At 48.7% G+C, this 15,676-nt stretch overlaps 1 protein-coding gene across 7 annotated transcripts in view; it reads right to left on the reverse strand.

Annotated features, from left to right (window-relative positions):
* Nucleotides 1–15,676, reverse strand: part of LOC102789675 (disks large homolog 1) — a 99,501-nt gene that overhangs the window by 9,421 nt on the left and 74,404 nt on the right. For 4 of the 7 annotated variants that reach the window (XM_087832185.1, XM_087832191.1, XM_087832187.1 and 1 more), the window contains 10 exons: nt 7,447–7,542; nt 6,818–6,871; nt 6,093–6,143; nt 5,037–5,161; nt 4,270–4,439; nt 3,595–3,731; nt 2,536–2,680; nt 914–1,043; nt 587–743; nt 284–386 (listed from right to left, as the gene is read on the reverse strand). In XM_087832185.1, coding sequence (XP_087688311.1) covers nt 284–386; nt 587–743; nt 914–1,043; nt 2,536–2,680; nt 3,595–3,731; nt 4,270–4,439; nt 5,037–5,161; nt 6,093–6,143; nt 6,818–6,871; nt 7,447–7,542 — 1,168 coding nt within the window. The remainder of the gene's footprint in view (nt 1–283; nt 387–586; nt 744–913; nt 1,044–2,535; nt 2,681–3,594; nt 3,732–4,269; nt 4,440–5,036; nt 5,162–6,092; nt 6,144–6,817; nt 6,872–7,446; nt 7,543–15,676) is intronic. The other 3 variants (XM_087832189.1, XM_087832190.1, XM_087832188.1) reach the window with 1 other exon arrangement.

Consider the following 15,676-nt stretch of genomic DNA (forward strand, 5'->3'; position numbering starts at 1 on the left):
TTAGAGTCTCTACAGAGGATTTTTATGAAGCCAAACAGAATCTGAAACTTTTTAAACTGTTTCTCCGGTAAAATCAGAGAAAACTGCTGGTTTCAGTTTCCCACAGAGATCAGAGCTGAAACATCTGTGAACAGCTGGATCAATGATCAATAATCAATCATTTTAAAGTAAAAATAATCAAACAGACAAATATTCTGATACCAGCTGCTAAAACCAGAGGATTTGTTCCCCTGTTCACGCCCGACTGTAAATGTGACCCTGCAGGTGCGTCCTGCTGTCCCACCTTCTGGTCTGTAGTGGGCGACGATGGTCACTGTCTGCCCGGCGTTCTTCAGGGCGGCGGCCGCCTGTTCGTGGGTGGCGTTACGGAGGTCCACGCCGTTCACCTTCAACACAAAAACAACGTCAGACGCGGAGCAACGACTCAATCGGGGAAACGAGCGGCTCAGTCTGATCCAGCACTTCTCAAAAGGTGCAGCTTTTAATTTGAAAGTCAGCAGCGTGTTTGCTCGCGTGTGGCGAGCGACCTGCAGCGACCTGCAGCGACTCATCACTGACTCTCTGAGTTTAACGCGTTGTTACGTACGGAGACGAGTCGGTCTCCTTTCCTCAGCTCTCCGCTGAGGTCAGCAGGTCCTCCGGCGAGGATGAAGGAGATGAAGATCCCCTCGCCGTCCTCCCCGCCCACGATGTTGAAGCCTAGTCCCGTCGCTCCTCTGTGAAGCACCACCTTCCTCGGCTCCCTGCAGGAAACAGCACTGCAGCCGTCAATCATCTGAAGTCATGTGAGCAGGGTCAGACTGCAGGGTGTAGCTGCAGGTGTGCACCAGCAGAGGGCGCAGCAGTCGTTCAGCTACAGGTACAAAAACACTGAAATTACAGGCGTGTGCGTGCACAGTGTTTCTGTTCTCACCGGGTGACGTCGTCGTCTCCCAGCGTGCTCTTCGGGGTCGGGGAGTAACGCCCCGAGGATGCTGGCGGAGGGAGGGGCTGACCCAGGAAGTTGGGGGGGCTGATATGGTTCTCCATGCGCTGGGAGTACGCTGGAAGAGAGAGAAGACCATTAAAACCAGTCTGATCACAGCTGCTGTGTGTCTGACGCCGAGCTGCTGCATCTGCTCGCCTGTCCGGCTCCTGTAACCACCTGATTGGCCGAGGCCGGGAGCTGTCGAGGGGGGTCGTAAACGACACCAGTGAGCGAGAAACAAGCACCTCCCAACTCACTGTCACATTTCTGCTGACGATCAGCTGTAACCGCGGCATCAGATCTGTGACAGCAGCGCCGAGAGCATGAAACCTGAAAATAGTTTGTCTTCATTTTTACAAACATTTGAAAGTTCGATGTTCGTCTGATCGGAAACTGTTCTCTCCACGATCAGGACACTCCCCCGGAGACTTCAGGAGGTTAAACAAATAACGTCACTGCAAACAGAGCGATGGTTTTACTGCCACTGCAGGAGACGAAGGGCGTCGTCGGTCCACGACTCATGAAAGGGTTCAGCTGCTCCGTCGGTTTAGACACAAACTTCAGATATAATCATAGCTGTCAGGACAAGGGTGTAGGAAGCACTCAGTTTTAGGGAGTCTGAGTTTCACATGGATGAGTTGAGGCACCTGATGGCGTTTGTGAGAGCCGAGCTGTCAAACATCGTTCTCAGGATCGGATATTTTGTGCTCGTTCCTCGTTTGGCTTCAAACCAGCACCAGCCTCACTCATGATGATTACTCAGGTTATAACGTGCAACACTTCCTGCAGCCTCCGTGTCTTCCTGTGCGTTCCCATCAGTCTCTCCTCGGCTCCGGATCCTCCACAGCTGCTTGGAGCTTCAGACTCCTCGGCCTCTACAGCCGAGGAGTCTGAAGCTCAGCATCTCTGAGGGGTGTTTCCTTCTTTGGCGTCTCCTCAGCAGCTCGGTGCCAGCTTCCAGTCTCCGGGATGCAGGTTTGTCCTGCAGTATTACAGTTTTCAGAGCGCTTCCTGTAATTTGCAGTGAAGTGCGAGGTTCAGAGCTGGGCCGTCTTCATCTCTGCTAAAGCTGCCGGTTCAGAGAGAAATGTTTTAAAGGAACCGGCCTCGTCTGCACTTTGAGGCGTGTCGTTTGACGAATCCCCGCCCCACCTGATCATCAGAGACTGCGGTGGTCCACACCGGCTCAGGGTCGGATGTCATCCTGACCACCTTCTAATCTGCTCGATGTCAGAGCAAAAATCCACCGCAGCGTTCAAGAGAAACCAACAAGCCTCCAGCCGGGACAGGCCGGCTCGGTTGGATTAACCCTAACCACACTCACACAGGGAAACCTTTAACTCAAAACCAGGTCAGCTGATTTATGTGAGACCTCATTTATCTGGAAGATCTTAAAACGGAAAACAATTCAGGATAAAAAGTCCAGGGAAGTTTCCAACTATGGATTTTCTGACTGTTTCTGGCCTGGATTCCAGAACAAACTGAAATCAAAACGTTTCTTTCTTCAGCTCGGTGCACACAGATCAAACTTTCGTGGTGAGGTCACAGGTGTGTGTGTTTGCACTCACAGTTGGTGAGGTCGGGCGGGGCGAAGCTGTCGTTCATGAAGACACTGTTGGGTTTAGCCACTTTCAAGTAGACCACGTCGGGAGTGTTTTTCAAGGCAGTGACGGCGTGTTCGTGGCTCACCTCCTCCAGGCAGGAGCTGTTCACCTGAACGCAGACACAGCAAGAGAGGAGCGGTCAGACACGCCTGTGCTTTTATTCTGAAGGTCTGCTGTTTGGTAGTTTGTGGTGAGGCGCGTCTTCCCTCAATGAAACATGTTTATAGTTTATAATTATAAAATGTTATGAGGGTGAAACTTTATCTTATTGTTAAAACCTAAAAATATTCATGGTGCTCGTTCTTCACCGTCAGCAACTTCCTGTTTTTATTTGTTCTTTATCACTGAAACCTCCATCCATCCATCCTTTATTTTATTTAATTTTTAACTCACTGAGCTTTTTTAACCTGCTTTTATTCTATTTAACTTTTATTAGTCTAATTTTTTCCTTTTTTAAAATAATGTTATTTGTTTGTTTTATTTTTATTATTTAAATCAGGCTTTATTGGTTTTAATTAACATTTTCTTTTAAGTTCTTTTTGGTTTATTGATTATTTAAAATTAATTTAATTGGAGTTTTTTCTTTTTTTAAATTTTTATTTATTATTCATTTTATGTTAACTTACAGCTCTTTCTTTTAATCTGCCCATTTTCTGTTTTTATTGTTATTTTAATTAATTTCTAATTGTGCTTCTTTTTTCAAATATAGCATTCTGTCTTGTGTGTCTATTTTTGGTTTTTATTTATATTTTCCGTCTACTTTTAGTCGTCTTTACTTATTTCTTTCCTGCAGTTACTTCATGTCATAAGTTGAAGCTTGTCTTTATTATTATTTCTAATTTTACTGGTTTCAAATTTGAGTCTTTATTGGGTTTCATAAATAATGCCATCAGAGCTTTTCTTAGTTATTTTATTGCGCTGAATGTTTGTAACTCGCCTTTTTGACTTTCTCGTGTTTACTCTTTTAGTTTTGGTGTAAATAAATAATTCGTCTGATTTCTCGTGTTTGAACCGGGTCCTTACAGCCAGCAGTTTGTCTCCAATCTGCAGCCGCCCGTCTTTATGAGCCGCTCCGCCTTCGATGATCTTGGTGACGTAGATGCTGTTGTCGCCGGGGATGTGCTGGTTCCCCACGCCGCCCGCTATACTGAAGCCGAGACCTGCAACACAAAGAACCAGAAGGAGGGTGCCGGGTGATCAGACGGGGAAACTGTGAAGCATTCTGGGTAAAAACCCTCAAACTCTGGAGTCTAGCTCCGACGCCTGAGCGTCCTTCACAGGGACAAACTTTAAACAACAACCACCCCACGAAACGCGCCGCTGCTGGTTTAACACGGGAACCAATCAGGACACATAAATGCACAGAAGCATATTTCAGGATGTTTCCGTGGAAACCGAGGCTTTGTTCTTGAGCCGGGCTCCTCGTCTGAATAATCATGAGGCCCGCGGGGATTTCACTAAAGCTCCTCAGCAAGCGGAGACAATCCAGCAACACGGCCGACACACATCCACGCCATCTGCGCAGAGCTGCGGCCGTGAGCCAAAACATTAGGAACACTCACAGGTTTAATAATGCGTCTGCGCTCAGACAGGGCGCCTGATCTGAGCGGGCGCCTGATCTGAGTGGGCGCCTGATCTGAGCGGGCGCCTGATCTGAGCGGGCGCCTGATCTGAGCGCAGGTTAAGCCTTCACGCTACCTTTGGGTCCTTTCACCAGCTTGATCTCCATCACTTTCTCTGAGACGGGTTTCCTCCTGCGGACGTAGAGTCGGACCAGAGATCCCGCCTCCTTCAGCGCCTCCACGGCTCGGCTGTGGGTCACGTCCCGAACATCCACCTCGTTGACTCTCAGGATGACGTCATTGACCCTGAAACAGAGCGGGAACACCCCGCCGTCAGTCAGGTCACCTCCTTCAATAGAAACTGATGACGTCACAGATTTTATTCTTTCATTTATTGGCGTTAAAGCAGGAAGTAGAGCCAAACTACGGATCCAAACTTACAAACAGTTTAAAGGAAACCTGAGACTCTTCGTCCTCATCATCATCACCTGGATCAGGTGTGACAGACTTTCTGCATTATGAATGAGCCATGAAAGGCTGCAGGGCACCGCGGGGGTCCGGCTGTGAGGACACCACCTCTGACTGCAGACGAGGGACAGACGTCCTTCTCTCACTGCGTGTTTTCATACGAGCTGACAGCTGACCAACAGCTGAGCTAATAAAGTTTGTGATCTTAGGTTAATGTTAGAAACTGTGTGAGTCTGTCCCCACGAACTGCTGATCAGCTGAACAGCCTGTCAGCAGCTACGCTCTAAAGCAGCAGCCTGGAAGCAACTGCTGCAAAGCATTCTGGGTGTTGTAGGATATCTGAGCCCTCCTCTAATGAGGTGACGGAGGGATCAAAAAGCCGCTCAGACATCAGTCACACCTCCTTCACCAACAAACAGTTTCCTGCTGCCTCACCTGAGCCGTCCATCCTGCGCCGCCGCTCCTCCGGGGATCACTTTGGTGATGAAGATGCTGGGGTCTTCACCGATGTGAGGGTTGTCGGTGCCGCCTGCGATGCTGAAGCCCAGCCCCGAGTTCCCCTGGAAACCACAGTATTAATAATAAAGATTCACACTTCCTGCCAGCGTTTCACAATAAAAGCCTTCCAGGTGACGACAGAGCGACGATGCTGCTGAGCAGTGACGACTGGAGTTTGACGCCGTGTTGGAAAACCTCGAACCGCAGCCAAGAGGAGCAGAAGTGACAGCTGGAACAACGAAGCACGAACACGTCTGCTACGCGAATCCCCCGGCACGAGTTTGCACCAATCAGATAACATCAGCGAACATCCAGAACCCGAGAGCGTGCACCGGCTATTAAAAGTGTTTTTTGTTTCTACCTTCACTGGTTCAAATACACCGCTGTAATTACCCAGCATGCCGTTCTGCACTGAAATCTTATAAATGTGCAGTTATTGTGTAGAATGGCTGCTTCCTGCCGCGGTGGCGTCCGGCGTGTCCACTTCTGTGAACGATTCAGTTTGTGTCATGTGTGGAAACATTTTGGTTGTGATGATAAAAACAACAACAGACCGCAGACAGAACAACAGGCAGACCCTGTTTTAATAATTTGCACTTAAAGGAGCAAAATTAGGACGAGAACAAAAGCAGGAAGACGGTAACAATGTGGCGGATAACACCAGAGGCAGCGAGCAGGATTAAAACAGAGCTGATTAAAGAGAAACTGTTTGTGTGAGAGGATCAGAAACTTTTGTTTAACAGAATCTGGTTCATTCGTCCTTGTTTCCCCCGAAATCTCAGACTGTCAGAGGTTTGGTGCAGGCAGCGGACGTCCATGAACGCAGCGCCTCAAAGTCAAACAGAGAGCATCAGACGGCGGGTCGCCTGTCCTCCGAGTCGTAGACCGTGGCTCGTTTATGTGGCTCGTAAAGACGCGACGGAGTTACGGCGGCTCTCGCGGCGAGCAGCACGGCCGTCACTCACGGGGAAGTAAAAAGGAAAGTCAGCTTACCCGCTCCAGCGTGATCTCCTCGTACTCATAATCAGCCTCCGTCCCATTCACCTGCAAACACACACACAGGTATCAGCTCACCTGTCGGCTCCTCCCAGCAGCAGCTTATAGGAAGCAAACACGTTAGTAGAACACAGACTCTACTGTACATTAAAAACACTTCACTGAGTCCAGGGTTCAACTGAGCCTCCTCCTGCTCACGTCTAACCTCGGAGAACTGAAGAGTTTTTATTTCCTCCTCTTAAACCTGAAGTTCGTGTGATGCAGCCGTCTGCTCACAGCTTCACTCGCCGACTCTGATCTAACACATTTCCTTTAAACCGTCCAATTAACAGGAACGTGCTGCAGCACTGAACTGATGTGGGGAGAGTGAAGCAGATGCTTCTTCAAATATTTCTCCCCGTCAGGTGAAACTGAAGCGACGCCGTGCTGACAGCGGCCGGAGTCCACGGGAGGCAAACATCAATTTAATAAAGACGGGTCCAGTGCTGGGCAGGTGAGGCTCCAGCTGGACCGACGGTGAAGATGGAGTCACCAAACATCTGCAGATCCACAGAGTCCTGCATCCTATCCGTAGTCTGTGGATCTATCCACCCACCTACCCACCCACGACTCCATCTTTATCCATACAATCATCAACACAGGTTTCATGCCTTCATGCATCTGTCATCATCTTCCAATCCATCCATCACTCATGCATCCACTCAGAAAGGAGCAGCACTCACGTATAGGGGTGTGTCCAGGCTGTCTGCGTTGACCACCACAGGCGGAGGATTGGCCTGCAGAGACGAGGAAACGAGTGAGAACATCACAGAGGAAAAAGATCTCCACCCTACAAACACCCTCCACCCCACGCTGCGCCCGGGTCGGCCGCCGCGCAGCTGCTAAAAGACTAACTCTCCTCATGATGCTAAAACGGGAAGCCGAGGATTTGAGCACAGATTAGCGAGCACGAGCGGTACGTACGTGGTGGCGCTTCACGCTGCAGAAGCAGTTCTGAAGCATGAAGCCTTAAATGAAGAAGCAAATCAAGAAAATCAATCAAATCCAGTCGTGCAGAAGCTGCTCCTTCACCTCGTCTTCCTCGTCTACTCTCGCTCGCTCGCCCGGGAGGAGCCAGATGGGCTCTGAAAAGTCAACCGGGGGGAGCGTGGCATTCCTCCCGCTGTTTCTATCTCTAATCTGCTCGCTTCATCAGCGCCACAGCTGGACGGCCGACACTGAAAACCGAACTCGACAGAAAGCCGCAGAGCCAAATGAGCGAGGAGGGAAGTGAGGATGGAAGGAGGGAAGGAAGGAGGGATCGAGCAGAGAAGGAGAGGAGGAAAGTCAAAAAGGAACAAAAAAAGGAGACCTGTGACGTTGGAGGGATGGCGGTGGTCTCGGCTGGGATTGGCAAGATTGGGATCACGGGGATTATGGGTGAGGAAGGCGGGGCGGCCTCGGCCTGCTGAACAATAGCATGGTGAGGGGTCAAAGGTTAGACACAGATGAACAGCCGGTGAAGGAGGAGGAGAGGATGTATGTGTGTGTGCATGCTGACTGAGAGGGGGCGTTCGTTTAGGTCGAGCCGAGGTGCCAGGTGGGAGGAGTTTGACAGAGAAGGACCGCCAAGTGTCAGAGAGGTCGGCCAATCACAGGAGGTCACTGTGTGAGTGACACCTGACGACCCTGATGTGGCAAACTCGCCCATCTGCTGTTCTGAGGATTAAAGCCGTGTGTGTGTGTGTGTGTGTGTGTGTGCGTCTGTGTGTGTGTGTGTGTGTGTGTGTGTGTGTGTGTGTGTGTGTGTGTGTTCGTGTGTGTGTGTGTGTTCGTGTGTCTGTGTGTCTGTGTGTGTGTGTGTGCGTCTGTGTGTGTGTGTGTCTGTGTGTCTGTGTGTGTGTGCGTCTGTGTGTGTGTGTGTGTGTGTGTGTGTGTGTGTGTGTGTGTGTTCGTGTGTCTGTGTGTCTGTGTGTCTGTGTGTGTGTGTGTGCGTCTGTGTGTCTGTGTGTCTGTGTGTCTGTGTCTGTGTGTGTGTGTGTGTGTGTGTGTGTTCGTGTGTGTGTGTGTGTGTGTGCGTCTGTGTGTGTGCGTGCGTGTGCGTGCGTGTCTGTGTGTGTGTCTGTGTGTCTGTGTGTCTGTGTCTGTGTGTGTGTCTGTGTGTGTGTGGGGTAAATCCTCAGTCCCTCGGTACAGCTCCAGCAGGGCGCCGATGTCCTTCATGTCATTACTGGAAAGCAGCGGATATTTCAATCTGGGAGTTTTAACCCCGACAGCCAGTGATGACATTGGCACAGACCCTCAAAGGTCAAAGGTCACAGCTGTATCCGCGACCTCATGTCCGAGTTTCTACTGACGCTAAAGAAGAAACCGCACACCCACATGTTCACCATGACGTCACTGATCGTTTCACCTTCAACTCCCAAAAATCAAACGAGGAGCTCGAGGACCGATTTCACTCTGCTCCAATAGAACGATCAGCTGGCAGGTTTACAAACATCTGTAAACAACGTTGAATAAATGTACCTGAACACGGCACAGCTGCCAAATTAAGACACGCCTTTAACTTTACCGTCTACAGCATATATATGTGTCAAACATTTGGCCCGCGAAGCCATACCAAATTACTGTTAGAGTTGACCTACTGGTATTTTACAGCTAATATATATATTTTTTAGTATTAAGCTTTGCTTGTTCCATATTCAGTTTTTTGAGCAAAACTTGTTTGAGTCCATAAGAAAAGATTCATTCTGATAATTGGAGGAAGATTTTTTTTTTTTCAATAAATATTAATGTTAGCTGGAACTTTGTTCCAGATTTGAATTTTGACCCACTGTGTATTTGAGTTTGACACCCCTGGTCTACAGCGTCACTGTAGCTTTGTCGCTAACGCAAAGGGAAACAAAGCAGCTGAAGAGACGCGGTTTCAGGTTTCATCTTGTCCATCAGGTGTTTGTTTTACCGCTGATGGCTCCGCCTCTTTGCTCCACATTAAAACTACGATAGCATCGTCCTCGCTGCTGTTGAGTTTCAGCTCCGACTCAGTCTGGCGACACGTTTCTATTGTGGTTCTATTGTTCTCACAGATGCTGTCGAGCGTAACCAGCGTCGCCTTCAGGCTGTTTTTCACTCCACAGCAGCCTCTTCATGATTTCATGATGGGCCCACTCTGCGTTTGATTCAAAGGTGAACTTGTAACTGGTTTTAGTGGAAACATCATCACTGGTCTGAACGAGCCAGCAGCTGGCCAATCACATGCAGACGTTTTTACCAGTGCTGCGTATTAGACGTCAGACGCCTCATTGCGATGCTACGTGCTGCTGGGGAACTACAGCATCAACAAGCTAACGTTAACTAGCACCAGCGCTCCCCGACAGCAGCAGCACAATCTGCCCATGAACGCCGCAGCAGCTCCACTCGTGAGTTTCAGCTCGAGAAACAAACAGCTTTTAAAAGAGTGGATCGTCTGTTTATTCATCTACTAAGAATGAAAATACACAAAATAAACTGTAAACTGTTCAGGCACAACCCATAAATGTGTGTGATGCACGTGTGTGACAGAAATTTTTTAAAAAAGCCATGATCTTTTTTCTTTCTTTTTTTTTCCACGTCTACATTTAATTCAACACCCCTGCGTGCACCGTGAAGGCCTGCTGCGTGCACATGAAACACCACAGAGGTCACAGCGGCGGCCCTCACCGCTGTGACCTCTGTTATGCAACAGCAGGACCTCGTGAAGCTGCTGGCAGGAAGCGCCGCTGCGTTTCCAAGAGGCTTAATTGTTGTGCCGCAGCAGCAGAGCCCATGGAAAACCAACAGCCGCTAAAATTAGCCCCGCACATCGACCGCATCGATCCGCCAGCCCTACTTCTGCGGCTCCGCTCGCCGGAAAGCTGCTGACAACGAGGCTTAATTACTCCCAAAAGACACGAAACTGGTTTAACAAATGCAGCGACACACAGAGAGGGCAGAGGTCATGATTTCATCTATCAGACAGCGATAGACATCAACAACAACCAAAACCAATCAGACGCCCACCAATCGATTTATTGACCAATCAGGTTTCCAAGCTGATGTTTGACCCCGATGAACTCACACCGCTGACATCAGTCCTTCAGTATAAATATCAACACAGCTGAGCCTGGAGTTTATAAATGACACATTAATTAGTATTTTTACAGTTGATGATTTTACCTGATGACACACGACCCCAAACTTATCAGCACAGACTGTATATAAAAGATGGACAGCCACAAGCTGACCATCTTCACCATCTTGACCTTCAGTCAGTGACATGGTAGCCCCGCCCTGAATATCCCATCATCTTCATCTCCAACACGAGCACCGCGTTTTATTCAACAGGACACAAAACTGGAGCCTGAAACCATGAACTCTTAACCAAGGTCAGAGGTCAGAGGTCAAACCCTGCTGGTTTATTACAGAGAATCTATGTCCTGCTTTCAGTAAATGAGGCACGTGTGTCACTTTAGTCTTCAGTGTACCAGCGAAGCCACACAGATTAAACGACCCCCCACTCGAGCCCCTAGCTGCAGTTTTTCTGAGCTCCCTGCATCCATAACATGGATCTGAACGTCCGCTGGTGGGAGGAGCCACAGACGCTTTGGACCGAATCGGTGATGAAGCCATAATGTAGCGACGGTGTGACCACAGACCACCACTTAAAGATGGGAGCTTTGAAATGTGCAGCAGATGAATCCCCAACCAAAACACGTGGCTCACACCATCGCTCATGTATTCGGTCGTAAAACGGCGAGGTGCTGGAGAGTGTTTAAGTATGGATTTAACCGTGATGGCAGGGTGATGTGGCTGTCACACGTGGACACACAGTCCATCGATTCTCCATGTAGTAACTCAATCTGACTGACCACAGGTCTCGTTCACACACACTCCTGCTACAACAACCACCAAAACAGCCAGTTCTCCAGTGTGACCTTGAACTCAGCAGGTTTTCGTTTGCTTCATATAAAGACTCAGACACTGAGAGTCTCCTGAAACCTGACTGTAGTTTTTAGTCTCAGTGATTTTACTGAAACTCTACAAACATCAGCACTTGTTGATCTGACTCTGAATCTGTGCGTCCTTTAGAAATGCAATCAGTGGTTAAAGGGGAACAACCTCCACCCGCCCACCCGCCCACCGTCGGCTGCTCGTGTCTGTGGAACAGCCTTTAGCTCCCACTCTCTCTCCTTTCTAACAAAGCGATCTTTTACTTCTTTAAACACACGGCGCTCAATCGACAAAGTTTTAGTTCCCGCAGTGGAAAAAATAAAAATCTCTGGTCACATGACGTCGCTACCTTGCTGTAAGCGAAGGGCACCCAGGAGATCTCCTTCCTGGCGCTCTTGACTTTGGCCGTACTCTTGGTCGGGCTTTTCTTCACGCTGTCCCGCAGGTTGAGGAACCGACTGCGAGCTCGACAGGACGCCGGCACGGTGCAGGCGGTGAAGGTCGACAGCGACGCCTGGACCTGCGGGTGATTGAACGACTGCTGCTGCTGCTGCCGGTGGAGCTCGATGGCGTGCTGCCTCTGCAGAGGGTGCAGGTGGGCGATGGACTCTTGCAAGCTGGCGTTGACCCGCGGCAGCTTCTTCTCGCCGTTCACGGCTTTAGACAGGAAGTCCTGCTGCAGGTAATGAGTGGTCATCTTCCCAAACGGAGGAGGAGGAGCTGGGGGAGGAGGGGGAGGAGGATAAAGAGTGAATGAAAGATGCTTCCTTCGAGTCCAGAATGTTCGACGCCTACGACGAGACGGCGATACTTCCAAACTCTGCCGTGTTACTCCTCCACCTCCGGCTCCACAGCGCAGCAGCTCCCTCTCTTCTCTCCCGGCTCACCCCTCCCTGCCGGCTGCTCCTTCTCTGTGACACCCTCCCTCTCGTCTTCTCTCGTTCTCCTGCCAATTAATCGGCTCCAGCGAGCGAGGCCCATGTCAGCACGAGGGGGGGTGACGGGCAGCTCCACTCGCTGCATGAATAATCGATGCTGCCCCCGGATTCAGACACAGCGGCGTGCGTGTCAGCAGCGAGGGGGGAGTGCGACGAGGACTCCCAGTTAGCGGCAGGCGGGCAGGAAGCTGCTTTAAGCCTCTGCTGTAGAGAAAAACCCGACGATCCTCACGTCTCCACCCGAAGCTGGAGGTGAAAAACACGCAGGCCTTCTCTCTCTCGTCACTTAAATAAAATGTGCTCCGCGACAGCAGCGTGGACGCTCCTGATGGACGCAAACTCCGTCAGACCTCCACGGCCTGGTTACAGGTGCAGCTCTGCAGGAACGTCGCTCTGACGCTGTGTTTTCCTCCAAGCGAGGTGATAAATTATTCACATTTAGCAAAATATTGTTGAAACTGCACACAGATTATGTTGGAAACACTTTTAAAAATGCCAAACTGTTCCAAAGCTACATAAACAAAAGATCTTGGCTCAAAAATCCTCATAAATGCAGATTTTGTTTCCTGGGATTTCCTGAGTGTGCAGTTTGTCTGTGATGAGGAGAACGAGCTGCAGCAGATATCTCACACTTATACCTGCACATCATATACTCTGACATTTCCACACCAACATCCAAAACCTGCGTTTCACTGAAAACAATCAAGTCTGTACCAAAACTCAAAGCTATGAACGCACTTCCTGTCGTGGCAGATGGTTCATTATATGGACGATGGAGAGACACCTCGACTTTCTACTGATGTAAATCTGCTCATACGATGCCGTCATGGAGACTGAGCCACATGATTCACAAACAGCAGAAAGTCGACGCACCAAGTGTGTCACAGCAAACAAACATCATCTCTCTGCTCCATCATCACCCAGCGTTTACAGCCACATCATGACTCCACGGTGAGGGCCGCGGAGAAGCACCGAGGATCTGCTGGAGATTAGGATTAAACTGCTGCTGTGCGTCTGCAGCTCCACCTACAGGCCACTCACGTCAGCACACGGCTGCACTGTAAACAAACCAGCGATTCACAAATACCAACAGCTTTTCAATGGCACTGCTTGTTCTACACAACATGGGTGGTTTTAGTCATGTAAAGGAGCTGTGGAGGATTAACCTCAGTAGTCTTCCTCCTTCCTCGTTAACGTGCAAATTTATGCAGCAGGAGCTCTGAAGTCTGCAGCAGGGAAAGTGGTTTATACAGACTAAAGCTTCTCTCGCCGTCTTTTCTCCAACACTAAAGAAAATATTAATCTCAGGTGTGAGAAAACAACACCCGGCCTCCAAAATAAAAGTCTGGCTGAAGGTGCGAACAATCCAAACATCTTTATCCACACCACAGAAGCTGAAAGTGGCCTCATTTCACAGGAAACTGCAGGAACACAGCAGAACCGTGGAGGACTTTTACAACCAGCTTTAGGAACGATCCATTTGATTTTGTGCTTTTACAAAACGACATCATCTGCATATAGCAACAGTTTCGTTTGTGTTTCTGTTACTCCATAACAGCAGCTAGAGGAGCAGTTTTACAGAAACGGGTTGTGAGATATTTCTGTCACAATTTCTGCCTTTATAAAAACTAAGAGAGGAAAAAATCCACAGATTTGTGTTCAGTGAGTTAAAACAGATTCACTGACTTACAGGTGGATCAATCCTACTGAAACTCCAGAAAATTACTTCAGAATGAAATCGTTTAAATTCTGTTCAGGTTGGTTCAGTTTAAGAATCAGAGAATCCCAACACCACCACAATCCCCCGCTAGCAAATATTTGGCAACGACTGATAATAATGTTGTTAGGGTTTACCTTCAACTATCTCTACTTTCAAGATTAGGCTTCAAACTTTCCTTTTTGCTAAAGCATATAGTTAGGGCTGGACCAGGTGACCCTGAATCCTCCCTTAGTTATGCTGCAATAGATGTAGGCTGCCGGGGATTCCCATGATGCATTGAGTTTTTCCTTTCCAGTCACCTTTCTCACTCACTATGTGTTAACAGACCTCTCTGTATTGAATCATATCTGTTATTAACCTCTGTCTCTCTTCCACAGCATGTCTTTATCCTGTCTTCCTTCTCTCACCCCAACCAATCACAGCAGATGGCCCCGCCCCTCCCTGAGCCTGGTTCCGCTGGAGGTTTCTTCCTGTTAAAAGGGAGTTTTTCCTTCCCACTGTCGCCAAAGTGTTGCTCATAGGGGGTCATATGATTGTTGGGTTTTTCTCTGTATCTATGAAGCGCCTTGAGGCGACTTTTGTTGTGATTTGGCGCTATATAAATAAAATTGAATTGAATTGAATTGAACTAGGGGTGGGCGATAGAAGCGATATAAATTTGGCCAACGATAGAGATTTTGACTATATCGCTCTATCGCGATAGCGCATGTTGATGATGTCATCAAGCTGCGCCTGTTTTGATCGAAAGCATCGCAGCGGCTAAAACCATTATCATCTGCAAATGATGGCGGGCGACAGTCACAGCAAAGAGATGAAGCACTGTTGAAATATGGGGAAAGCCAAAAACTGTGTTTCCTCCACTTCCGCAACATTGATTCATTAATGTTGAATTCTCTGCAGCTGCTCTGTTCCCATGTTGTTGCAGTATATTAATAACTAACCTCGTATTGTGGATGGATTATCTCAGTTGTTCTCCTGACTGAAGTTTGGCCCGTGTATAGCATCCTGCTATGTGATTGCATTTGTCCCTGACCACCAGAATCCGTCACGTTAACTTTTATCGAGTGGAAAAAAGTTGGCGTTCATCCTCCAGCTTCACTGTGCTAATGTTATGCTAACATAGTTGTGTCGCTAGCAGTCACGTAGCACAACATGTTTAGGTGGAAGCTAGCGAGCTAACTTCCTGCTAACTTCTAACTCCGTTAAATGTAATAAACTCTGTTTTTATGGATGTTAAACTTAATTGTTACACCTGCTAAAGCAGCAACGCTGTGTTGACATGAGTCACACCTGACGGGACAGGAAACAGCCATGAATCAGAGCTCCGTGTCACGTCTGCACTGCTCTGCCCAAACACTGAACAACCCACGAGGGAACAGAGGAGTAGAACTACCAACCCACCCTGGAGCGTCACTTTAGATCTGACAGTAAAATCTTGCATTTAACAGTTCAACTGTCAGAATGAAAGATGAAAGATTTGGACTTTGGTGATGTCTGGATGTAATTAGAGTAACTTTGACATGAACACAGACCTGCATCAGGTTCACCTGCCAAACAAAGTAACGTCTGCTGCTCGGGGTAATTAAACCGTGCATTTCAACATCCCACCAAACACAGCACTTCAGTCGTCACATTATTACTCTTTCCTCACACTGTGCTCATGTACAGCAGTCATTAATGGTGCTTTTAGCTCCGTTTGCCTGCTGGGTGTCATATCTCTCTCTGAAGAAATGCAGCTAATGATCGTCTGACAGCTGCAATCTCACGATGACTCACAAACTATAAACAATCAAACTTTCCCATCATCAGCTCCAGTCCTCATCTCACCTCCTGCGTGGCCTCTGATCCAGGAGTCGTCACGATCAGCTCTGAAACTACAAAACTACCCGAGGTTTGATTCCAGCGCGTGAGCTCGCTCGTCGGCGTGTTTGTTGGGCTGTGACGTTCGTGTCAACAGCTGGATTATCACCACGCGT

The sequence above is a fragment of the Neolamprologus brichardi genome, chromosome 18 (assembly GCF_056152115.1).
Source record: "Neolamprologus brichardi isolate AB-2024 chromosome 18, ASM5615211v1, whole genome shotgun sequence".
In the NCBI taxonomy this organism is placed as follows: Eukaryota; Metazoa; Chordata; class Actinopteri; order Cichliformes; family Cichlidae; genus Neolamprologus; species Neolamprologus brichardi.